At 44.8% G+C, this 26,670-nt stretch overlaps 1 protein-coding gene across 1 annotated transcript in view; it reads left to right on the top strand.

Annotated features, from left to right (window-relative positions):
* CNTNAP1 (contactin associated protein 1) overlaps positions 1–26,670 on the top strand; it is a 394,500-nt gene that overhangs the window by 288,937 nt on the left and 78,893 nt on the right. The window contains 2 exon segments of the mRNA XM_030221745.1: positions 6,629–6,847; positions 20,461–20,700. Of these exon segments, the coding sequence (XP_030077605.1) occupies positions 6,629–6,847; positions 20,461–20,700 (459 nt within the window).

Here is a 26,670-nt window from a genome sequence, read left to right as displayed (position 1 = left end):
CTGCTGAAAACATACCTCTTCAAACAAGCCTACCCAAACGACCCAACTTAACTCACGAACCCAATCAACACCACCTACATTAACCATAACTCAATCTTCCCCCCATATTCTCTTTTCTCTCATCCTTCTCTATACAACTGTGTTATTTATGGGATACTTTGTACCCATACATTGTGTTATCTTTGGGATATTTGTACCCAAACATTGTGTTATCTCTGTGATATACTGTACCCATACACTGTAAGCCGCATTGAACCTGCTATCGAGCGGGAAAGAGCGGGGTATAAATGCTACAAATAAATAAATATACGAGATATCAGTTTCTGAAAATCTAATTGCAGCTGCGGTTGCTTCAAATCTAGTGCCCAACGTTGTTGAATAATGCCTGTATCCTTCTCCCCTTCCAGCTCCCAAAGAGCTCCCTGCAGGCCTGACACTGACAGCCTGTCCCTGGGACTTGCTCCAAAAAATTCTCTAATCCTACGCCCGTGTCCACTCTCCAACTCACCAGACTCCAGAGATCAGACATAGCTAACTGATGGTACGCAAATAAATGACTCAAACTAATGCCTAGTCCTAAAGCTCCCAAGGACAATATCTGCCCCCTTGTGTCCAGTACATGCTCAAGTCTCGTGATCCCCAACTCTGCCCAACTACGAAATATTTTATTGTCTGAACTTGGAGCAAACTGCGGGTTACCCTGTAAAGGCAACAGGTCCGAGGTATTCGCCTCTAGACCCTATAACTTATTCAGTTCTCTCCAAACATCCCTAAGGGGACCCAGTAGCACACTGTTGCGGATATGCTCAGGCAATACTTCCTGGCGCAGTGCAACAAATAGTACAAATGATAGGGCTTGAAAAGATCTTGTTCCATGCTATGGGGCGTGTAATCTTGTCTCCCTAATAACCAATCCCCCAGATGTCTCAACAAACAAGCTTGATTATATGGACGAATGTCTGGGAGTCCCATTCCCCCCATTCTCCAGAGACCCATAAGTAATTTTAGTGGAAGTTTTGGCTTAGTATCTATCCATACAAACTTCCGCAGGTGCCGATACATCTGACTAAGATCTTTATGTTTTAACTGCAAAGGCAGCACCTGAAAAGTGTAAAGCCACCTCGGAAATTCTACCATTCAAAACAAATGTATCCTCCCATGCAAAGTAAGCGACAGGGTCCTCCACATATCCAACCGGCCCTTCATCTTATCCAGCAAATTGGTAAGGTTTAGATGATATAGGGTGGGCGTTCTCATGGAAACCCTCACTCCCAGGTACGGAAGGAAGTCAGACGCCCACTTTAGCGGAAAATCAGCCCCCCATTCCCTCTTCACACTTTCATGGGCTGTTAATGCCAGCGATTTAGAGTAATTGATTTTAAGTCCTGCAAAGTCTCCATATTCCTGGAACAATTCCAACAAAGCCCTCAAGGATCGACCAGGTTGCGTGAGATGTACTAATATGTCATCCGCAAAAGCAGAAATCTTAAATGAAGACGTTCCCCAGGCTACCCCCTCCACTTCTGGGTGGGCCTCGATTTCCCTGATCAATGAGTCGAAAGCGAGCACAAATAGCAGTGGGTGGGGACAGTGGGCAACCCTACCTTGTGCCCCTCCGAATTGGGAACAACGAAGACTGCTCCCTGTTAACCCACATAAACGCCTGCGGGTTCGAGTAGAGCACTCCTACCGCATCCCGAAAAACTCCTTCCACTCCAACCTTTTCCAACACCGTAAACAAAAAATTCCAAACTACATGATCAAAGGCCTTCTCTGCATCAAACCTGACCAACAGAGAAGGCCTTTTCCACATCTCCATTATCTCCAACGATGCCAGAAGAGCTCTAACATTACTTCCCACCGATCTGCCTTTCACAAATCCTACCTGTGGTGCTGCTATCAGGTCTGGCATCACCCTAGATAACCGATTTGCCAATATCTTAGCATAAATCTTAACATCACTATTTAACAGCGATATGGGTCTGTATGACCCTACTTCTGTTCCGTCCTTCCCAGGCTTCAACAGCACTATCACTTTCTCTACATTAAGAGAGTCTGACATTGCACCAGAATCTGCCATATCGTTATAAAGATTTAATAATGGAAGTGTCACCTGTTCCTGAACTATCTTATAATATGCCATAGTAAATCCATCGGGTCCCGGTGCTTTTTGTATTTTGCTTTGCTGAAACACCAACATCAATTCTCCTTCTTTAATGGGGCTATTTAGATACTCTTTTTGCGAATCCGATATCTGAGGCAGTGTTTGATTAATTAAGTACATCATACTATCTTGCACCTTGTCAACAGGCTCCCCGTATAAAACCTCATAGTATCTCCTAAAACGATCAGTAATTTCTTCAGTCCCACGAAGGAGCTGGCCTCTATCATCCCATACTTCCAAAATTCTCCTATTGCCCCCTTTCCCTCTTATCAGTCTCCCCATCAACACCCCTGCTTTATTTCCATGAAGGAAAAATTGGTGCTTATAATAAAGATGTGACTTCATTGCCCTCTGATGGAGCAATTCATTCAATGCTTTCTGCGTGACCAGGAGTGCTCCTTTTCTGCCTGGTGTCATTCTCACCCCATACCTAACCCTCTGAGAACGGACTTCTTTTTCCAGCCGAAGAATCTCCTTATCCCCCAACTTCTTGGACCTTGCCCTATACGCTATAATCTCTCCCCTAATCACCGCTTTAGATGCCTCCCAATATAAACTAGGTTGGTGTTGATGACCATTATTATAACTTGCATACTCCTTCTATTTTTCACTTATATAAGCCTTAAATTGTGGGTCCCAAAACAAAGGGGAATCTCCAACCCCCCCCCCCCCCCCCCCAGCCCCTTTTCCCTGCAGCTGTAGCCAAATAAACGAATGATCCGAGACCTCTGCTACCGATACTTTAGAAAAAGAGGTCTCTTGATATGAGGAAGTAATCAATACGCGATTGTGTGAGATGTTCTCTAGACACGTGTGTGTAGTCTTTCAGAGTTGGATTTAGTACTCTCCACACATCAATTAAGTCCAGTGTTGTACAGAGAAAGGGTAGGCCTCTTGAAGAATAACTTAAACTTGGGGACCCATGCGCCCGTTTTATCCATCTGAGCATTATATACCAAATTAAAGTCCCCACCCAGAATTAAATTTCCCCCCTGATAGGGGCTCAGCAGCTCTATGATGGTTCTGTAAAATTTGCGATCAAATACGTTTGGCGCATAAACATTGCAAAAGATGTATATGTTGTCCCCAGTACCACTTCTGCTAATACGTATCTACCCTCAGAACTCCGCTTTACCGTTTTGACCTGTACCTGCAATCCCTTACGGAACAGTATCAGTACTCCCCCTTTTTTGCTTTCTGCCGGGGACCCCACTACCTGTTCTACCCATCCTTTCTGGAATTTTCTGCGTCTCTTGCAGAAACACCACATCCGCTTTATGTCGTTGCATGGCTTGTAGAACTTTTGTACACTTAATAGGCGATGAGATCCCCCCCATGTTCCAGGATACTATTTTAAGCGATCCCAGCTAGCTTCCAAACCATTGTGATTGAATTATGTTGCTATAACCTAATTTGTGAGGCCACACCCCCCAGCCCCTGGGTGCACCCCCCATCCATACCAAGTCTTGATAATACTTCTCATTACCGCTCTCGCCCAATCCTGCTCTGGAAGAAAAAAGAGAACAAACAAACCCCACTCCCCTCACCCTCCTCGCCCCTCGCTTTCCCCACCCTTCCATCTTCCATCCCCCTTCTCTGCTTCCCAAGAACTTAAACTGAGTCCTCGTCTGAGAACAGGTCACGCCCCCGCCCCTCCCCTCACCCCGCAACATCTTACAAAATACAAACAGTACATTCCAACTTTGCAAGTTACCCTTCCCTTAGGCAAAATAGATTGAGAACCACTCTCTTCCCAGCCTTTCCCAGACTTTCAAACAGGATCTTAAATTGACTGTCCAAGGCTGCTTGATCCTCCACGTCTCATCCGTCTTCCCCCACTGACATATGTTCATACTTACCTGCTCGCCTCACTGCTGTTCACAGATCCGGTCGACTACCAGATCCCGCCAGTTCTCTGCCCTCCTCCATTCTGATCGCCATGCGATTTGCGAATTGCAAAGCCTCCACGAGGAAGTTTAAAAAAGTGCGGCTTGCCTTCATACTGGATCCGTAGTTTGGCGGGGAATAATAAAGAAAAGCGCGCCCGCCTCTCATATAAATGCTTGCAAACCTCTGTAAACTGCCAGCGTTGAGCTGCCACTGTCGCTGAGAAGTCTTGAAAGCACAACATACTAGAAGCTTCATATTGTATCTTTCCCTTTAGTCACCATGCTTGTAGAATTTCCTGCTTGTGGGTGTAATTCAGCACTTTACAGATGACAACTCTCGGTCTCTCCTTTCCTTGTCTGGCCAGACCTAGCCGGTGTGCTCGTTCGATCTTTAGACTGTTCTCCAACTGTTGTAGATTTAGTACTTGAGGCAGCCATTTCTCCAAAAACTGTCTTAGGTCTGCCTCTCTCAAAGACTCCGGTAAGCCCACCAGCCTTAGGTTATTTCGCCGTGAGCAATTCTCTAGATCCTCGACTTTCGATTCTAGGATTTCCAACTTTTTCTGCATGTCTCTCTGTTGGGCCGCTTGCTGCACACACTGATCCTCCACATCCAACAAGTGTTGCTGGAATCCCGACATATCCGTTCTCAACCCTTCCAGTTTGCCATCCATTTGTTCTATTTGGTCAGAGATTCTCTGCAGCTTGTTATCTACCAATGCCTCCAGCAAGATCGAGACTTCTGCTGCTATCTCCGCCGCCCAGGCCGATTCTCCCGAGGTGCCGGCGTCCGCCGTCTTGCCTTCTCCCACGTTGCTCCTTGTCCCTTCTTTCCTGGTTGTTTTGGTTGTCATGCCGGCCCTTTTCCCGGCGGTCTTGTCAAATTTGCACTGCAGGAGTGTTCCTACCGCTCTCTCTACGCTTTTTGGGCTTTCTCACTGGATTTGGATGTTGCTAAGGGCTTGATGTTACCCGAGGATCCACGGAGCTCTAACGTGCGGCATCCTCCCCTTAGCCTAGCATCACGTGACCCCCTAGGCTTGTATTTTATAAGACACACACAAGTGCTGGTCCCATCCTCATTCTCCAGTCTGCAAACATGTATTAACTATGTGTTGCATAAAAGTTGATGCTATTTTTCCCTATCACCTTCTCCACTACCCGAGAGACATAGGATAGCCCATGCCATACCTTTCAAATTGGAGACAGAGGAAGAACCTCATTCAGAACTCTTTGAGGTTCAAGATTATGACTCTCCTCCTAGAAAACGAATTACTTCATACAATGAATAAGAATACTCTGTTCAAACACTGTGAGACTCTACGGACAGTTCAAGTTGCTCCAGAGAAAATGTATATATACTGGAGGCTGTATGTAGGAAATGTGAATAGGGAAGTTCACATTTCCTCCAGTATTTTACAAAAGGCTTTGTCTAGCATGGAGCCTTTTGTAAAATACCTATAAAGACACGCAGGGGTGCACATGTATTGCTAGCACATACAGCCAGTACATCCTTTTTCACAAACCTTTGTGTGCAGAAAAAGAGCAGCAGCATGTAAGGTTCAAAGAGGTAATATTATAAAACCTATTTTGTTTGTAAAATGCTAATTTACGTGTATGTATAGCCCTGCTTCAGAGCAAGCATAAGGATCGGCATCCATGATCTAGTCACGATTTCTGCACCCCCTGATATTTAAAACCATTTAACTGACCAGGAGCCATTCCTGCCGGTTAAATGGCACTTAAGCGGCTTTCTGGCAATATTCAGCAGGAGAACGCAGGTTATCTCCCGCTAAATATTGCCAGTGAGCACTTAGCAGATAACTGGTTATATCACGTGATATAACTGACTATCTGCTAATAGTGCATCGCTGGCTAAGTTTAGCTGACAAATTCAGCCGTCGAAATAGCAGGCCTATCTTTGGCTGGTTTCAAACTTAACTAGCCAGCACTGAAGATTGGCTTGGCTGTGTAAATTGAGACCAGCCAAAAAAATAGTTGGACATTCAGTGCTGGTCACCAGAAATGACCTGGCATTGAATATTCAGGCTCTGTGATGACCACAGGTGTCAACCCGGCTAACTCTCGCAGTCCATTTATTCCTATCGATGCTGCCAAAGATACATTCCACCTGCCAGCCACAGCTTGTGATCATGTGTAAGATATACCTCTTTATCCAAGTTCAATACAATCCTAGTGAGTGAGATTTTTTCCTTATTTGGTATCCCACACCATATCTCAGAGGAGCATATTTTGCCCTGGTGTCGCTTTGGCCAGTATTGTATCACATGTGGGCCAAAGGTATTATGGATATGCATGCTTACTGTGATATTACATGTTAGGTACTTCAAATAGGTAAATTTTCTAACAGAGCAAAGGATATTATCACTAGATGTAATTTGCTTATGTTAATTGTTTAATGTTCACCTGCATAGTTGAGGTGTTTATTTTAGAGGGAGAGAATGGGAGACAAATTTTTAATAGAAAATATAGAAGATAAAGCATGTTCATAACAAGAAAATGTGTGAAGAAATAGGTTATGATTGATTTATCCTTAATTTTTTTTTTTTTTTAGCAACAACGGATCTGGTTTTTGCTTATGACATTGGGAATGGACATGAGAACGTAACAGTAAGGTCTCCTGTCCCCTTCAATGATGATGAGTGGCACCAGGTCAAAGCGGAAATTAATGTAAAGCTGGCCAGATTGAAGGTTGACAAGTTGCCCTGGGTGGTGAGGCCTTCCCCTCATCAGAATTACATCAACCTTGTATATGACAAGCCTCTCTATGTGGGTAGGTCAGTTTTGATCATAGTATGTGTCATAGCTTGAAACAAAGCTCTACTTATTAGAGACGTGCAGACAGAAAATTTTCATTTTGTTTTGTATTATATTTTATTTGGTGATAATGCATGATGAACAAAATAGCACCCACTATTACAAAGTAAAGTGATGCAAAAGGCACATTCCTGATGGTTAGCAGTATTGATTCTGTAGAAAACTGTAGAAAACTGCGATAACTATTAGATATTATTAGTTATATGATGTCATAAATGTATGTTTATGACATCATATAACCAATAATTCTTAAATTTCTCCAACAGAACTCCAGTTATTTTTCCAGAATAGAAATATGCTGCAGCCTTTTTTTCTATTTGCATAAGAACATTTGAACATAAGATGCATACCCTGATATGCACTAAACTATATTATCCCACTTTATACCACTGGTAATGAAAATTACATAAATAATACAAACCAGGGTTCTGTAGAACTCGACTTCGCTAACTAAAAGGGTATAAATAGAGAACCAAAAGTTCCAAACAATTCGCTTAAAGAAATAACAATAATAATTTGTCAAATAAAGAACGGGAAGCAGTGCAGCTATTGGCAAAAAATCAATCGATAGTAATTCGGCCAGCAGATAAAGGTGGCTCTGTTGTAGTCAAGGATTCCATTCAGTATTTCAATGAAGTTATGCGACAGCTAAATGATACCACTTATTATACTCTTTTGGATCAGGACCCAACTATGTGCTATCAAAAGGAGATAGCATCTAACATCAAGGAAGCGATCTCTGAAGGGTTTATTCTAAAAACGGAAGCAAAGTATCTATTTATACAACATCCAAAGATTCCGGTATTTTATACTGTTCCAAAGGTGCATAAGAATCTTTCTAACCCTCCTGGATGCCCTATGGAGGGGCATAATCAAACGGGGACGACCATCTCTAAGGACGTTCCGGCGAAGGGGTGGGGAAACCCGTACTATCGAAACAAGATGGACGTCCATCTTTTGTTTCGATAATACGGTCGGGGGCGCCCAAATCTCAACATTTAGGTCGACCTTAGAGATGGTCGTCGCCGGTTTTCGGCCATAATGGAAACTGAGGACGCCCATCTCAAAAACGACCAAATCCAAGGCATTTGGTCGTGGGAGGAGCCAGCATTCGCAGTGCACTGGTCCTCCTCACATGCCAGGACACCAACCGGGCACCCTAAGGGGCACTGCAGTGGACTTCACAAATTGCTCCCAGGTGCATAGCTCCCTTACCTTGTGTGCTGATCCCCCCAAACCCATTCCCAACAGCTGTACACCACTACCATAGCCCTTATGGGTGAAGGGGGGCACCTAGATGTGGGTACAGTGGGTTTCTGGTGGGTTTTGAAGGTCTCAAATTTACCACCAGGGGGGGCCCCAGGTCTGCCTGCCTGAAGTGCACTGCACCCACTAAAAACTGCTCCAGAGACCTGCATACTGCTGTGATGGAGCTGGGTATGACATTTGAGGCTGGCATAGAGGCTGGAAAAATGTTATTTAATATTTTATTTTTTGGGTGGGAGGGGGTTGGTGACCACTGGGAGAGTCAGGGGAGGTCATTCCCGATTCCCTCCAGTGGTCATCTGGTCAGTTCGAGCACCTTTTCGAGGCTTGGTCGTGAAGAAAAAGGGACCAAGTAAAGTCGACCAAATGCTCGTCAGGGATGCCCTTCTTTTTTGCATTATCGGCCGAGGACGCCCATCTCTTAACCACGCCCCCGTCCCGCCTTCGATACACTGCCAACACGCCTCTGTGAACTTTGGTCGTCCTCGCGATGGAAAGCAGTTAAGGATGCAAAAAATCGGCTTTCGATTATGACGATTTGGGCAACCTCAGGAGAAGGACGCCCATCTCCCGATTTGTGTTGGAAGATGGGCATCCTTCCCTTTCGAAAATAAGCCTGATAGTGTCCTTAAGAGACACAGTATTAGAACCTTTATCTCATTTTTTGGATCTACATTTATAACCTTTTGTAGCACAGTCCAGGTCGTATATCAAGGATACATCACATTTTTTAAGAGCACTCTCTACAGTGGATAAACTCACCTCAGACATGTTATTTGTATCTTTGGACGTGGAATCTTTGTATTCTAACATTCCGCAGGAAGCTGCGCTGGAAATAGTGCTTCATACACTCAGGGCCGGTCTTAGCAAGTGCGGGGCCCTGTGCAGACCAATTTGGTGGGGCCCCATCCTAGCTCCGCCCTCACCCTAGCTCCACCCCATTGATAAGATTATTCAATTTTTAGAAATTTTTTTTATTTATGAAATTTCAAATAAAGACAAATGAAGCTAAACTTGTACAAAAAAACTGATTGAAATAATAAGCACAATGCTATCATGAAACCTCCCCTCCCCAGAAGTGGAGTGGCCGAGCCGCGGGATCATCATGAATGATGCGGATGGTCGTCCGAGGCGAGCGGAGGTCGGAGCGGAGGCAGAGCGGGGCCCCCTTAGGCGCGGGGCCCTATGCGGCCGCTTTGGTCGCCTCTGCCTAAGACCGGCCCTGCATACACTATCTAGCAGATCTACAACAGAACAGGTTACTACGCCTTTATTAATGAAATTTGCACAGATGGTGTTGTTTAAGAATTATGTTTTGTTTGATTCTAATTTTTATCTTCAAAAGCATGAGGTGGCTGTGGGTACAGCTGCTGCCCCTAGCATAGCTAACCTATATGTTAGCCGTTTCGAAGAGGAGCATTTATATGCTTCTGAATGGTTTCAGCATATTAAAGTCTGGCATCACTTCATAGATGATATTTTTTTTCATTTGGAGTGCTTCAGCTCAACACTTACAAGAATTTTTGGCTTGGTTGAATTCTTTAGTTGTTCATCTGAAATTTACCATGAAATGTCAAAAAGATGGATTATCTTTCCTTGATACTTGGATGGTGAAGGAATTGCAGTGACAGTGTTTTGTAAACAAGAGATCGCAATTCATTATTTCAGTGTACAAGTCATCACCCATGGCGGATGAAGAATTCCCTGCCTATGGGACAGTTTTTGTGGCCACATTGCATTTGCTCTTCGGATGATACATTTTATTTATTTATTTGTTACATTTGTACCCCACATTTTCCCACCTATTTGCAGGTTGAATGTGGCTTGCATAGTACTGTAGAGGCGTATGCCGACTTCAGTAGGACAAATACAATGTGATATTGTGGTAGAAGGATCATTGGAATAGACACATTGGGAGTCGTCGAATGTGAGAGTTATGTAAAGCCATTAGGTGTTTTGGTTTCGTTGTGTTGCCGTGTTTAGGCATTTATGTTGGTTCGGTAGGGTATGCCTTTTTGAACAGGTTAGTTTTTAGTGCTTTCCGGAAGTTTAGGTGGTCATATGTTGTTTTCACGGTTTTTGGTAATGCGTTCCACAGTTGTGTGCTCAAGTAGGAAAAGCTGGATGCATAGGTTGATTTGTATTTAAGTCCTTTGCAGCTTGCGTAGTGGAGATTTAGGTATGTTCGTGTTGAACTGGATGTGTTTCTGGTTGGTAGGTCAATGAGGTCTGTCATGTATCCCGGGGCTTCGCCATAGATAATTTTGTGAACCATGGTACAGATTTTGAAAGTAATACGTTCTTTGATTGGTAACCAGTACAATTTTTCACATAGGGGTTTTGCGCTTTCAAATAGTGTTTTTCCAAATATGAGCCTGGCTGCCGTGTTTTGAACGGTCTGAAGTTTTTTAAAGATTTGTTCTTTGCATCCCGCATAAATTCCGTTGCAGTAATCTACGTGGCTTAGTACCATTGATTGTATCAAGTTGCGAAATATTTCCCTCGGGAAGAATGGTTTCACACGTTTGAGTTTCCACATTGAGTAGAACATTTTCTTAGTTGTGGACTTCACTTGGTTCTCCAGTGTGAGGTTATGATCCAAAGTGACTCCGAGGATTTTCAGGCTGTCTGAGATGGGGAGGGTATACTCTGGTGTGCTTATGGGGTTTTCTGCATTGTATTGAGATGAGAGGATGAGACAGTGTGTTTTTTCCGTGTTGAGTTTTAGTTGGAATGCATTTGCCCATGAATCCATAATGTTCAAGCTGAGCTTGATTTTGTTGGTGATTTCTGTCAATTCACATTTGTAGGGAATGTATATAGTGACATAGTCTGCATAGATGAAAGGGTTGAGGCCTTGGTTGGATAAGGACTTGGCTAGCGGGGTCATCATTAGGTTGAAGAGGATCGGTGATAGTGGTGAGCCTTGAGGTACTCCGCAATCTGCTTTCCACTGTGCTGATATGTTTGAATTTGCCTTCACTTGGTATGTTCTGTCGGTCAGGAATCCCCTGATCCAGCTAAGTGTGCTTCCGCTAATCCCGAAGTAGTCTAGTAGTCTTAGTAGTATGTTATGGTTTACCATGTCGAATGCACTAGACATGTCGAATTGAAGGAGGAGTATGCTTTTACCTATTGCTATTTCCTTCTTGATTTTGGCTAGGAGAGTTATTAATACTGTTTCAGTGCTGTGGACAGGGCCGGTCTTAGGCAGAGGCGACCAAGGCGGCCGCATAGGGCCCCGCGCTTAAGGGGTCCCCGCATGGCGCGCCTCAACTCTGCCTCTCCGACCGACCCCCACTCGAACCGCATCATGATTTGATCTCGCTCGGCCGCTGCGCGTCCGCCACTGGTTCGGTGCCCACCCACCGCTGAGCCCGCCGTCAGCTCCCGCCTCCCCGGACCCCGACAGTTGCAGCGACGGCCCCGACAGACAGTAGGAGCGACGGCCCGGCCCCTGACAGTTGCAGGCTTGCAGCGACGGCCCCGGCCCCCGACAGAATTGCAGCGACGGCTCACCCCAGCTTTTCACTTCCCGCTCAACGTCCCGCCTTCCTTCTCATGAGGTATTTCCTGTTTCCGCGCGGCCGGCGGGAGTCACTGAGCGGGAAGGGAAAAGCTGGAGCCTGGTTGGAGGTGAGCCATCGCCATCGCTGGTGCGAGTCGACTTAAAATAAAATAAAGTGAAGTGGAGCTGCTCAGCTGGAGCAAGTTTGTGCCACTGCCTCCTGCACTGCCATTCAAAGGCAAGCCAGGTATGATGATTATTAGCTTTTTTATAAGGTGGATAATAAAACCATGGAACCAAGATAATATGCTACCAGACAGTGATGTATAACAATCGCATTTTGACCTAGACTTAATAAAGACTTACCCTGTGCAACTATTTTCTGTACTATAATTTTTCCAGATAAAGCAATTTAACAATATACCCTGCCATTATTTTCACCAATAAGGGAATAGATGCAATTGGACAGTAATTAGCAAATTTTCCTTGGGGTTTTTAGGAGTAGGGGTTAAAACAATAATAGTAATGTGAAGGAAAAACTCCGTTAGTTAAACAGTTCTGTAGCCATGCTGTTAATCTGGAAACCATAGACCCGTTCATGTTGTTCATAATATATGCAGAACAGCTATCCAGGCTACAGCTCTTCTTGATAAATCTAGTATCCTTCATATTCATGCAGGGGTGTGCTGGTAAATTTTTAACAGGCTCTTTCTCCGGACATATCCAGCTCTGCAGTTGGAAGGGCCAGGGGTGGCCGGGGGGAGCAACACTTGTCTTTCTCTCCTCCCTCCCTTCGTGTAGGCACACTAGGCACACCTTTGCTGGCAGCCAATAAATGGACTGCCACCATTCCCAACGTCTTCCTCTGAGCAGCATGCTGGAACTTCTCACACATGCTCGAGAAATCCCAGCCTGCTGCTCAGAGCTGGAAACAAGGAGCCGGGAAGCAGCAAAGTAAAAGAGAATTCAGCAGGGGGCCCAAGCCCACATTTTGGGAGCCAGTTGTTAAAGTAGCCATGGAGGGCCCTACTTTAACAACCGGCTCCCAAAATTCTTAAAAACTTAACAGCCGGCTCTTGCGAGCCTGTGAGAGCCTGCTCCAGCACACCACTGTATTCATGGGCAAAAAGCCCTCCCAAAAAGTCAGTTGGTAGGTATATCACATAATACTTGTGACATCTCAAAATCCATGTCATGGTCTGCAGTTCCATTTACACAAAGCTGGAGCTAGGGTGGGGGCGGGGCTCGGGTGGGGGCGGGGCTAGGATGGACCCCACCAAATTGGTCTGCATAGGGCCCCCCACTTGCTAAGACCGGCCCTGGCTGTGGAGGGGGCGAAATCCTGCTTGTGATTCGTGTAGTATTGAGAATTTGCTTATGTAGTCAGTAAGTTGTTTGGTTACTATGCTTTCCATCAGTTTGACTGCCAGTGGGATTGATGCTACTGGTGATTTCGTTTGTTTTTTTATTGGTGTCTTTTGGTATTGGGGTGAGTAGGATATTGCCATTTTCCTTAGGGGCCTTGCTGAAGCATGTAGTTCAGGTGGGATGTGAGGTCAACTATGAAGTGGTCAGGGGCAGATTTTATTAGGTAACTGGGACAGGTATCCAGTTTACAGTGAGTGTTGGAGAACCTACTAATTGCCTGGATAACTGTTTCAACGGTGAGGAGTGCGAAGTTTGACCAGGGGTTGGGTCCAAACCATTAAGGAAGTTATCAATATCAGTAGTGTCGTGAGGTAGTGTGTTGCGTAGGTTTGCGAATTTTTTACTGAAGTATTTAGCAAGTTTGTCTGCTGGTGGGATGGCTGAATTAGTTGTGGTGACCAAGGTGGTGTCTAGTAGTTTGTTCACGAGTTGGCATAGTTTCTTCATGTCTTTGTAATCAGTCCCAATTTTAGTTTTGTAGTATGATATTTTGGTCTGTCTTATTGCATATTTATATTTTCTTTGTGTTTGCTTCCATGTGGTGAGTGTGTGTTCATCTTTTGTTTTATTACATGCTCGTTCGAATTTCCTGGATTGTGTTTTTAGCTTTTTCAATTCATCGTTGAACCATGGTATTGTGTTATGTCAACTTGAGGTTCTTGTACACAAGGATGCAATTTCATCTAGTATGCTTCTACATCTTTTATCCCATTCTATACATTAGTGTACGGAATCCGTTTGTGCTGTCCATTCGTTCTTGTATATCTGTTGCCAGAATGTTTTCGAGTCTACGTGACCTCTTGTGGTGTAAGTTGTGTGTTCTTGTATATGGTGTGAACCCTTCTTCTGCCATTTTAGGGAAAGGTTTAGTTTATAGTGATCGGTCCATGGTGTTCCTGTCCATTTAATATCTGTCAACAGACCAGAACCAACTAATAACAGTTTATGTGAGATAAGGTCTAGTGTGTGTCCTTTAACCTGGGTTGCTTGCTTATGTGGCCATTTGAGGTCCCATAGGTTGAGAAATTCTTTACATTCTCGTGCGTGAGCTGAGTTTGGGTCTTCCAGGTGAAGGTTGATGTCTCCTAGTACTAGTATGTTGGAGTTGGCTACACAAGTGTTTGAGATGAAGTCCATGAAGTTTGTCTGGCCTTCATTCCAATTACTGTAAAATAAGACACAGTTCAGATGATCATGTAGGGTTTTGCTGTGGATTCTGATTGAGGCAATTTCAAGTTGAATTTGTTATGGACTCGGCAGTGGTTTCAGTGGTAAAGTGGGATCGATAGATTAGTGCTATTCCTCCGCCTCTCTTTTCCTTTCTGGTCCAGTGTATGATTTTGTATCCTGGAGGGCATAGGTCTAGGATTATTGGGTCCTTTTGATTCTGGATCCAGGTTTCATTGATGAAAAGTAGGTCAAGGTTTTCAGACATGATCCAGTCTGTTAATATTGTTGTTTTGTTTACTATGGATCTGGCGTTGATGTAGCCCACTTTAATTTTTTGGTATGGGTCTTCTATGTTTGGAGTTGTATGGATGTTTGTTAGTTGTTGTTTCTTTATTAGTGTGGGTTTGAGTGGACCTTTTCTTTCCTTCTGTTGTGGTTTTCGACATGTTGGTGATCTTCCTGTGTTTAGGGTGTAGTCATTTTGATGGGGGTGAGGCGTATCTGAACGATCTTTGATGGTTATAGAATATGGGTATGATATTACTATCTGCGAGTGGGGTGGTTAGTGTTTGATGGATCAATGATAAGGAGTAGATCGCTAGGAGTAATTTGGCGGTATTCATTTTGGAGTGATTCGATGTGGGCTGTCAATAGGGTGCGTGATGGACTTACAATCTGGGTCCCGAGTTGACTGTTGTGCACTCCCGTTCCTTCGTTGTTGTTGCTTGGACCACGCGGTGGGGTCGGCTGAGCCCTCGGAGGCCCCAGAGATCTCCTTAGGAGCACATTCACTCTTCCTCAGCTCCTGTTCCTCAGGGTGGTCTGCCGGCACTGGTCCTCTACCTCTGCTTCTGTCCAGGAACCGGCGGGCGAGTGGTCCCTGAAGGGGAGAGGCTTGATTGCCTCTTTTTGCTCCGGGCGGAGTGAGCGGCGGCAAGGCTGAGTGTGCGATCACTGACATGCGAACTTTTGTAGGCCCCTGTGGGGAGAGATACAACTGCCTCTTCCTGCTCCGAGGCGGTCGCGGTATCTCTCGCCGGCTTGCTGAGGATTCTTCGGTCGGCTCGATCTGGCCTGGTCACTGCTTGCAGCTTGCTGCCCGAGTTCCGGGCAGGCTGGGGGCAGAGCCGGGTTTGCGGCTCTCTCCGATTCCACAGGGGTTCTTCGGTCAGCTTGACCTGCTCACTGCCCAGTTCCGGCCGAACGGGTAGAGCTGGGCTCGCGGCGAGCCTTGTGTGGTTCCTCGTGGGGAGAGGTTAAATTGCCTCTCCCTGCTCCGAGGGTTTCGTCGGCCGGCCACCGGTCTCGCATGGGCTTCGTCGGTCATTGTGTGCGCTTGGAGCTCCGTCCTCTGCCACAGTACAGGCTTCACTTTGTTTTCTCAGCCCGATGCCACTTCTCTGGGATCGGAGCTCCCAAAGGTAGGTCTTACTCCGACGCCATCTTGATTTAAACATCAGGCCCAACAATTATGTAACCGTATAAGGGAAGGAGGATATCCTGACAACAGTATTCATCGAGCATAATACCCAACGCCTATTACTTCTGCTGGACAAACCCAGAGAAGTTCTGGAAAATTTTGTTTGTGTGTTGACCTATTCAGATCTTGCTCCTCAGATAGCTCAGGCTATTAATCGCCATTGGGAAATGCTGTCTTTTCATCCTGTTTTCCAACAACGTCCATGTATAGCATGCTGTAGGGGTCCTAATTTACGGGACAAATTGGTCCATTCAGAGTTTGGCTGTAGTATCGACTGGAGTATCCCGGTCATGGGACACACAGCTTGTGAACACTGTCAGTTCTGTTCTCAAACAATGGCATCACCCTTCTGGGAATGGTAAAACTTATCATATGAGATCTAATACAACATGTGAGACTACTCATGTTGTATATGCTATCATATGTCTCTGCCAAAAGTGGTATGTGGGACGGACTATTCGAAAAGTACAGCTGACTGAACATAAAAGCAGAGTGAACAATCAGGTGCTCACTGCTCCTTTGGTAGCCCATTGTTTAAAATTTAAACATCAGTTTTCTCATCTACAGTGGATGGTTATAGATCATGTGATTCCCACCCTATGACGAGGGGACATTGAGAATGTTTTAAACAGAACTACTACTACTATTTAGCATTTCTATAGCGCTACAAGGCATACGCAGCGCTGCACAAACATAGAAGAAAGACAGTCCCTGCTCAAAGAGCTTACAATCTAATAGACAAAAAATAAATAAAGTAAGCAAATCAAATCAATTAATGTGAACGGGAAGGAGGAGGGTAGGTGGAGGCGAGTGGTTACAAGTGGTTACGAGTCAAAAGCAATGTTAAAGAGGTGGGCTGTCAGTCTAGATTTAAAGGTGGCCAAGGATGGGGCAAGACGTAGGGGCTCAGGAAGTTTATTCCAGGCGTAGGGTGCAGCGAGACAGAAGGCGCGAAGTCTGGAGTTGGCAGTAGTGGAGAAGGGAACAGATAAGAAGGATTTATCCATGGAGCGGAGTGCACGGGAAGGGGTGTAGGGAAGGACGAGTGTGGAGAGATACTGGGGAGCAGCAGAGTGAATACATTTATAGGTTAGTAGAAGAAGTTTGAACAGGATGCGAAAACGGATAGAGAGCCAGTGAAGGGTCTTGAGGAGAGGGGTAGTATGAGTAAAGCGACCCTGGCGGAAGATGAGACGGGCAGCAGAGTTTTGAACCGACTGGAGAGGGGAGAGGTGACTAAGTGGGAGGCCAGCAAGAAGCAGATTGCAGTAGTCTAAACGAGAGGTGACAAGGGTGTGGATGAGGGTTTTGGTAGAGTGCTCGGGAAGAAAGAGGCGGATTTTACGGATGTTGTAAAGAAAGAAACGACAGGTCTTGGCGGTCTGCTGGATATGAGCAGAGAAGGAGAAAGAAGAGTCAAAGATGACCCCAAGGTTTCGAGCTGAGGAGACAGGGAGAATGAGAGAGCCATCAACAGAAATAGAAAACGGGGGGAGCGGGGAGGTGGGTTTGGGGGGGAAAATGAGAAGCTCGGTTTTGGTCATATTTAATTTCAGGTGGCGTTGAGACATCCAGGCAGCAATGTCAGACAAGCACGCTGAAACTTTGGTTTGGATGCAAGGTGAGATATCAGGGGTAGAAAGGTAGATTTGGGAGTCATCAGCATAGAGATGGTAGGAAAAGCCATGGGATGAGATTAATGAACCAAGGGAAGAAGTGTAGATAGAAAAGAGGAGGGGACCAAGAACAGAACCCTGAGGTACGCCGACAGGCAGAGGGATAGAAGTAGAAGAGGATCCACCAGAGTGAACACTAAAGGTGCGGAGGGAGAGGTAGGAAGAGAACCAGGAAAGGACAGAGCCCTGGAATCCAAGTGAGGACAGGGTATCGAGAAGTATGCTGTGATCGACAGAAAGGAACAATATTGGATTTTCGAGTTAAATACCATTGCTCCAAATGGATTGAATGATTTTATTGAATGGAACACAGTGATTTAGTCCGCTACTGATATTGTTCTTGTAGTAACAGGATTCAGGGTAGGTGGGCGGGATTTTGTGTATATTGGTACTTACATTTTATTTACCTTTGGATACTTCTTTGTAAAAATTTATACTTTTTCTAATTATCATGTTAACAAGTCTTCTAACTGTATGTAGAATGAGTATTTTCCTTGTCTTTAGGGAAGACCAATCACTGTCATGCAGTTGGTATGTGGAGCTGGTGTCATACGTGATCTTCCGCACCCCTTTACTTCTGGTTCCGGGGAGCTTAAAAAACAGGAACTCTATCGAGTGATCGTTAGTAGTATTTTCATTAAAAAATTGGCGCAAAGGGCATTTATTTGGAGCAGGAGGCAGTAATATTCTGGGTCCCTGACAAAGAGAGTTTCGAAACCCTGCAGGGTTGAACACAGATGGTATTCTGCCACTACGTTGGAATCAGCAGCGAAAGACATTGGTTCACGCCGAATCTTGCAGCTGGGTGTTATGCACACACCTGGCAGCGCAGAGATAAGTGCGCCCTTCTTTCAAGAATGTTTTTTCAATGAACACGTTTAAAAGAACTTTAGTATTTCTAGGAACTATCTCTACTTCCAAGAAGTGTCTTTTTATTGTGCCTTTATTGTGCTTTTCTCTATCATTATGTATTAAAAACCTTACATGTACAGGTATAGGATATAACTGATACATCAGATATTATTTTGAAAAAAAATATTGGAGTATTGCAAAATGGCATGTTTCATAATATCTGTACACTAGAGGACATAAGCACTCACAATAAGGTTGAATTTATTAGCAAGGCAGAGAGGGTATAAGAAACTTCATAGAGTAGCAAGTATGCCTTTTGGCCTTTTAAGAACATTTGACTGCTGTGAAGTTAACCACGGAGTATGAGACAGTTGTATATTTGTACAGGGAAGTTCCTAGTTTACCATAGGATATAAATAGAGAGCTTGTTTGTGATTTTATAAATGGTATACACAACATAAGTGTGGTGATTATTTGATTTGATTGGGAGCATATATTTGGAGATATTCTATGATAGAGAAACCCATCCACCTTCTAGGAATAGCCTAACTTACCGTGGGCTGTCCGCTTGGGTGATTACAACCTCTGAGAATTTCTCCTTTCACACAAAAAATTATTATTGTTATTACTTTAAGCGAATTGTTTGTAACTTTTGGCTATTTATACTCTTTTAGTTAGCGAAGTCGAGTTCTAGAGAACCCTGGTTTGTATTATTTATTTACTCTGATATGCAAGCATATTTGCATCAAGACCATTTGCCTGATATCGAAATATCAGAATACTATTTACAAAGTACAGTTTCTATAATTATTACACAATTAAAAAGTGTTATATCTTCATGATTCAACTGTATGAAAGTATCCTTCCTTGATAAAGCTGAAAGCTGCATTTTGAACAGGCATTTGGAGAGGGGGAGTGGTGGGGGGGGGGGGGTGAAGGATATGTCCGAGCTTCAATATTGAATGTCCAGGTTTGCAGAGCTGGCTAAAGCACAGCCAGTTAAGTACGATATTCAGCCCTTAACTGGCTATGGGGCACCGCATAAAGGTATGATGACTGACTTTTATGTGGTTCTATGTATGCGGTTACTTTGGTTGGATAAGTGCTAAATATTGGCACTTAACCAGCCAATGCTGACTCCACCCGGAACTAGGGTTACCATATTTTGTCCCCCAAAAAGGAGGACACATGCCCTGTCCCCTTTCACACCCCGCCCGCCCCCACCACACACCCTGCCCCGCCCCTTTCACACCCTCGCTCCACCCCCTGTCACATTTTCCCCTCCCCTCTCACGTACCCTGTCATCGCCCCCCTCCCCTTACCTTACTATTGCCCTGGTGGTCTAGTGACCTCTTCGGGGCAGGAAAGAGCCCCCTCTTTCCTGCCCGGAGCGCTGCCCTGCATGCATCCTTCCTGTTGGTGATCTGTGCGCCGATTCAAAATGGCCGCCGAGAGTTGCAGTCTCACGAGGTCACCAACTCTCGGCGGCCATTTTGAATCGGCGCCGAGGATCACCAACAGGAAGGATGCGTGCAGGGCAGCGCTTCAGGCAGGAAAGAGGGGGCTCTTTCGTGCCCCGAAGGCGGAGGAGGTCACTAGACCACCAGGGCACTAGTAAGTGAGGGGAGGGGAGGCTAGCAATCTGCCTGTTTGTCCGGATTTCTGGACTGGCGGGCAGGCCATCCGCCCGCCCACCAGCCTGCCCGTTTGTCCAGAAATCCGGACGAACGGGCAGATTGGCAAAACCTGCCCGGTTGCCCGGACATGCCCTCAAAAAGAGGACATGTCCGGGTAAATCCGGACATATGGTAACCCTACCCAGAACACGCTTCCTTAGTGATTGGCTGTTCTGCACATGCTCAGCTGACTGGCTTCCCCCCTATCGAGTTGCTGCTTTTGCGAGCAGCTCATTTGCATGTGAGTTGCTATGGGACTTGCTCTGTATTTCCAAATTTTTAATGTTGTGGAAATACAGAGCACCTTTGTGCATCTGGGCCTTTGTGCTGAGAGCTGATCATTTGGGGGATTAAATAGTTAAGAGACTTTTGTAAAACAAGAGCATTGAAGCGTGACTGATGGGAAGTACTGGGACATGAATTCCAAACTCATCTTTAACCCAGACTCTCTTGAAAGCTTTCAGTTAATGTGTTTATGCACTTGTTGAGATCCATTTAAAAACATTTATGCAGGCTCTGCAGAGTACAAGCTGAAGCCGTTTCTTGGCTGCCTTCGAGGGCTGAGGATTAATGGGGTGACCCTGGACCTGGAAGGCCGAGTCAATGATACAGAGGGTATACTCCTGAACTGCACAGGCCACTGCTATAACCCACGGCTTCCGTGTCTTAATGGGGGCCGGTGTGTGGAGAGATATAGTCATTATACCTGCGACTGCAACCTTACTGCTTTTGAGGGACCTTTCTGCACCAGAGGTAACTTGTTTACATACAGAATATGAGAACCACTGTGTATAAGTCCCTGATTTATACGGATGTGTGAGGCAGTGTTCTCTAACTTATCAAATTGAACTGTATTTATTGCAGCTTTCTAGATATTTTAATTTTTCACTGAAAGATATGTTAATGACTTTTTTTTTAATAACAACAAAACCATGGCCAGGGAACACAAGTTGGCCATGGAGATAAGAATGAGCTATAGGAACCACGAAATAAATCAAGAATGGTCTATTCTTGACCTAACACAGATTGTGTTTTCAGCTTTTGCCTGTGTCAGGGGTCTGAAACATGTATAAAAAAACATAAATAATGTGAAACTAAAACTCAGAACTAAAATTCAGAATAGATTGGCAGTACATCAAAAGTGTGCAATAGATAAATCATTTAAAAAAAAAAAGCAATGTTGCTTAATAGGCAAAGACGAATTCAACAAAGTTATTAAAATGGACAATAGCTTTGTTGAATTTCATTTCACATATCACCAATCGATTTTGAATTTTAGTTCTATATAGTTTACACATGAATCGATATTCAGCCAGTGACAGCATTTTTTAAATGCTGACTGCTACAGGCAGAATTAGACCCAATATTCAATGCTTAGGCCATCACTAGCCAAGAGTGTACCGCTCTTACTTATGTAGGTCCCAGATGATATTCAGCCAGGACCCCCATAAGACACTTGCAGGTTCTGGTTGAATGCCTACCAGGACCTGCATAAGGGGATGTCCCAATTTGATCTCCCCTGACCCCCCTCCACCCAATCCTTTACCACAGTGGAAGCCCCACCCAAAACCCACCCCTCTGCACCAACCCCCCCCCCCCCCCCCCCCCCAAGACCTTTCCACGACCCTTCTTCATCTTTGAGAATACCACTAGGAGCACTGCCATTTTCAGAGCTGGAGCTGATGGGGCAGGAGTGGAAGTGGACCACTCCAACTCCATCCCACTAGACACCAGAAACCTCTCCTGCCCACTTAAATCACTTTGAGTATCAGGCGCATTATTATTTATGGGATTTAATACTATGTTTGGCCTGCTTCTGTTCCTGTTCAAATATCTTACTCCATACAAGAACATAAACATTGCCATACAGAGACAGACTGAAGGTCCATCAATCCCAGTATCCTGTTTCCAACAGTGGCCAATCCAGGTCACAAGTACCTGGCAGGATCCCAAAACAGTACAATACATTTTATGTTGCTTATCCCAGAAATAAGCGGTGGATTTCCCCATCTTAATAATGGCTTATGGACTTTTCTTTTAGGAAATTATCCAAACTTTTTTTTAAACCCTGCTAAGCTAACTGCTTTTACCACATTCTCTGGCAACAAATTCCAAAGTTTAATTACATGTTGAGTGAAGAAATATTTTCACCGGTTTGTTTTAAATTTACTACTTAGTAGCTTCATTGTGTGCCCCCTAGTCCTGGTATTTTTGGAAAGAGTAAACAAGTGATTCACTTCTATCCATTCCACTCCACTCAGTATTTTATAGATCTCTGTCATATCTCTCCTCAGCCATCTCCTCTCCAACCTAAGGAGCCCTAGCAGCTTTAGCATTTCCTTATAAGGAAGTTATCCCATCCCCTTTATCATTTTCATCGCCCTTCTCTGTACCTTTTCTAATTCCGCAGTATCTTTTTTGAGATGTGGTGACCAGAATTGCATATAGTATTTGAGGCGCAGTCGCACCATGGAGCAATATAAAGGCATTATAACATTCTCATTTTTGTTTTACATTCCTTTCCTAATAATCCCTAACATTCTAGGAACATAGAATCATGACAGCAGATAAGGGCCAAATGGCCTATCTAGTCTGCCCTTCCTCATGCCCAGATGATTGAAAGCCCCTCTTCCAAACATCGCTCTAAAAATAGCGCTGTAACAGCGTGGGGCTTTACCGCCCCATAATCAGATATAATAGCGTGCACATTTATGCACACTATTATCTCTGATCATATGGTAAAGTGTGGGAGGCACCGTGGGACCACCAGACCCCAAACAGCAAGGCCCTGGTGTCCTAGTGCCCCCCAAACCCCCCAACACAAGTTCACAAGTGCCACCTCACCCCCCCCCCCAAAACAAAAAGCCACGATCAAAGCCCCCCCCCCCCCCAACCTGGTGGTCTAGTGTCCTTCCCCGCCCCCAAAACCTTTTTTGGAGGAGGGAGTAGTACACTCCCTCATTTTCCAACACAGCCTTGAAAATGGCGGTACCCAGCCCTGCCCAGTGCATCCTGGTATGTGCTGGGCAGAGCTTCACACCATATATGGGGTCTTGGTTTGCAGTCCCCTGGGCCATCAGGGCTTTTTGGGGGGATGCGATGGGGGTTATGGGGGCTGGAGATCCACCAGATCTCCAGCACACCCCATGAACTTGTTTCGGGAGAGGTCAGGGGGACTGGAAGTCCACCGGACTTTCAGCCCCTGTGTCACTGACTTGGGGTGGGAGGGTCGGGGTTCCTGCTCCTGTGGGTGGGGGTTCTATTGGGGGGAATGGGGGGCCTACTAGCATGCAAGTGCATGCTGGACAGGGCTCACCATTCCTCCCAATTGGTCTGCAAACCCTAACGCCAACTCCGAGCTGGAGTAGGGTTTGCCGCGGACAGTGCACCAATGTTTGGCACGCTGCCCGCTGATCATTGGGGAGGAATATGTTTAGCATGTATTTGCATGCTACTTGCGATAAGAGCCCTGTTTAACATGCATTTGCATGCTAGTTGCAGTCAGAGCCCATGAGCGTGTTGCTTAACGCACTCTGGGGCTCTGATCATGGGGTGGTAGCAAATGCAGGCGCTAGTATGGTGTCAGTAGCCTCTAGTGCCTGCGTTTGCTTCTGATCATCGGGCCATCAGTAACCACTAGCTTCTTCTTTTCCTAAGGGATCACACATGCCTATCCCCCATGCTTTCTTAAATTCCGACATAGTCCTCGTCTCCACCACCTCCACCGGGAGGCCATTCCACACAACCACCACCCTTTCCGTGAAATAGTATTTTCACAGATCCTCCTAAGCCTGTTTCCTCTTAACTTCATCCTATGCCCTCTCATTCCAGAGTTTTCCTTCATTTGGAAAAGGCTCACCTCCTGTACTTTAATGCCACTGAGGTATTTAAACATCTCTATTATATGCCCTCTCTCCCGCCTCTTCCAGTTTATACATGTTGAGGTCCATAAGCCTGTCCCTGTACGTTTTATGATTGAGACCGCTTACCAATTTTGTAGCCACCTTGCTTTTTTAGCTGCCACTGCACAGAGCAGAGGGTTTCAACATATCATCAACAATGACACCTTGATCTTTTTCCTGGGTGGTGACTCCCAATGTGTAACCTTGCATCATGTAGCTATAGTTTGGGTTCCTCTTTCCCACAAGCATCACTTTGCATTTGCTCACATTAAATGTCATCTGCCATTTGGATGCCCAGACTCCCAGTCTTTTAAGGTCCTCTTGCAATTTTTCCCAATCCTCTTCCAATTTTTTCCAATCCTCTTGCAATTTAACAACTGAACAACTTTGTGTCATGAGCAAATTTAATTACCTCAGTAGTTATTTATTTATGTATTTGTTACATTTGTACCCCACATTTTCCCACCTATTTGCAGGCTCAGTGTGGCTTACATAGTACCGTGAGGCGTTAGCCACCTCCGGTGATGAAACAAATACAGAGGGATGTTATTGTCAATGAGATAAATGTGTTACAGACACATTAGGGAATCATAGAGAAGAGGAGTTATATAGTGTTCATTACAAGTTTTGGTTTCTTTGTGTTGCGGGGTTCAGGCATTTAACTTGGGTCAGTAGGGTATGCCTTTTCGAACAGGTTGGTCTTAGTGATTTCCGGAAGATGAGGTGGTTGGACGTTGTTTTTACGGCTTTTGGTAGTGCATTCCAGAGTTGCGTGCTTATATAGAAGTTGGATCCATAAATTGATTTGTACTTGAGATCTTTGCAACTAGGGTGGTGAAGATTTAGGTATGTTCGTGATGATCTGGTTGAGTTTCTGGTTGGCAGGTCTATGAGGTCAGTCATATATCCCGGGGCATCACCATAGATAATTTTGTGGACCAGTGTGCAGATTTTGAAAGTAATATGTTCTTTGATTGGGAGCCAATGTAGTTTTTCCTGAAGGGGTTTGGCGCTTTCGAATCGCGATTTTCCAAATATAATCCTGGCTGCCGTGTTTTGAGCGGTCTGTAGTTTCTTTATGAGTTGTTCTTTGCATCCCGCATAAATTCTGTTGCAGTAGTCGGCATGGCTTAGTACCATTGATTGTATCAGGTTGCAAAATGTTGCCCTCGGGAAGAATGGTTTCACGCGTTTAAGTTTCCACATAGAGTGGAACATTTTCTTGATTGTAGAGTTAACTTGGCTCTCGAGTGTAAGGTTCCTGTCGATTGTGACACCGATGATTTTCCGGTTATCTGAAATAGGGAGGGCGTAATCTGGGGTGATTAAGTTTGTGGGTATGTTTGTATTGTATTGGGATGAGAGGATGAGGCAGTGTGTTTTTTCTGTATTGAGTTTTAGTTGGAATGCATTTGCCCATGAGTTCATGGTATGCAAGCCGAGGTTGATTTCGTTGGCGATTTCTATCAAATCATGTTTGAAAGGGATGTATATAGTAACGTCGTCTGCATAGATGAATGGGTTGAGGCCCTGGGTGGATAAGGACTTGGCTAATGCGGTCATCATTAGGTTGAAAAGGATCAGTGATAGTGGTGATCCCTAAGGTACTCCACAGTCTGCTTTCCACGGCGATGATATATTTGAATTTGATTTCACTTAGTATGTTCTGGTGGTTAGGAAACCCTTGATCCAATTGAGTATATTTCTACTAATCCCGAAGTAGTCTAGGAGTTTTAGTAGTATATTATGGTTTACCATGTCGAATGCACTAGACATGTCGAATTGGAGGAGAAGTATGCTATTGCCTGTTGCTAATTCCTGCTTGAATTTGGCCAGGAGGGTGGTTAATACTGTTTCGGTGCTGTGGCGGGGGCAAAATCCTGATTGAGATTCATGTAGTATAGAGAATTTGTGTATGTAATCGTTAAGCTGTTTGGTTACCATACTTTCCATCAGCTTGACTACTAGTGGAATAGATGCTACTGGGTGGTAATTGGTGAGTTCATTTGTTTTTTTTCTTGTATCTTTTGGTATGGGGGTGAGTAGGATGTTGCCATTTTCCTTGGGGAAGAGACCTTGTTGGAGCATGAAGTTTAGGTGAGAAGTGAGATCTTCTGTGTAGCGATCGGGGGGCGGATTTTATTAGGTAGCTGGGACAGGTGTCCAATTTGCAATGAGCGTTGGAGGCTCTATTAATCGCACGGGTAATTGTTTCGGCGGTGAGGAGAGCGAATTTTGACCAGATTTGATCCGCTGGGTATTCTCCTGAGGTTGGGTCCAGGCCATTGATGAAGTTTTCAATATCGGTGGTGTTCTGAGGAAGATTGTTTCGTAGTTTTACAATTGTTTCATTGAAGTATTTGGCAAGTTTGGCAAGTTATTCCCATCTCTAGATCATTTATAAGTATGTTAAAAAGCTGGTGTCTTGATCACATAATGCAATGAACAGCAGCGGTAGTGTTTTGCTGGAGCTGCTCAGGGGCCCATGCTGTAGCGTCAAAGCATGTAGCACTACAGTCAAGCACTATTCTATATTATGAACCTGACTTTTCACAGACTTAGGCCACGTCAGTTTCCATGCAGAGGCTTGTTCCTGTAATAGGCCTCAAGCACATTGCTGACACATCAAGTCTAACAGAGGCAAAACAGTTGTTCACAACAGCTTTTGTTTACTGTGTTGGGGACCTTCATGACGAGGAGAAAACATCTAAGGCATGGGCCCCCAAAGACACAACATTGGCAAACCTCAGATGCAGTCTTTTTTTCAGCATGACTTTTCAATTTCTGAGGAAAAGGTATAAAAAGGATACGGTAGTTCTGG

Source organism: Microcaecilia unicolor, chromosome 12 (genome assembly GCF_901765095.1).
Source record: "Microcaecilia unicolor chromosome 12, aMicUni1.1, whole genome shotgun sequence".
In the NCBI taxonomy this organism is placed as follows: Eukaryota; Metazoa; Chordata; class Amphibia; order Gymnophiona; family Siphonopidae; genus Microcaecilia; species Microcaecilia unicolor.
The sequence above is the reverse complement of the archived record's forward strand: the minus strand, read 5'-3'. Positions and strand labels throughout refer to the sequence as shown.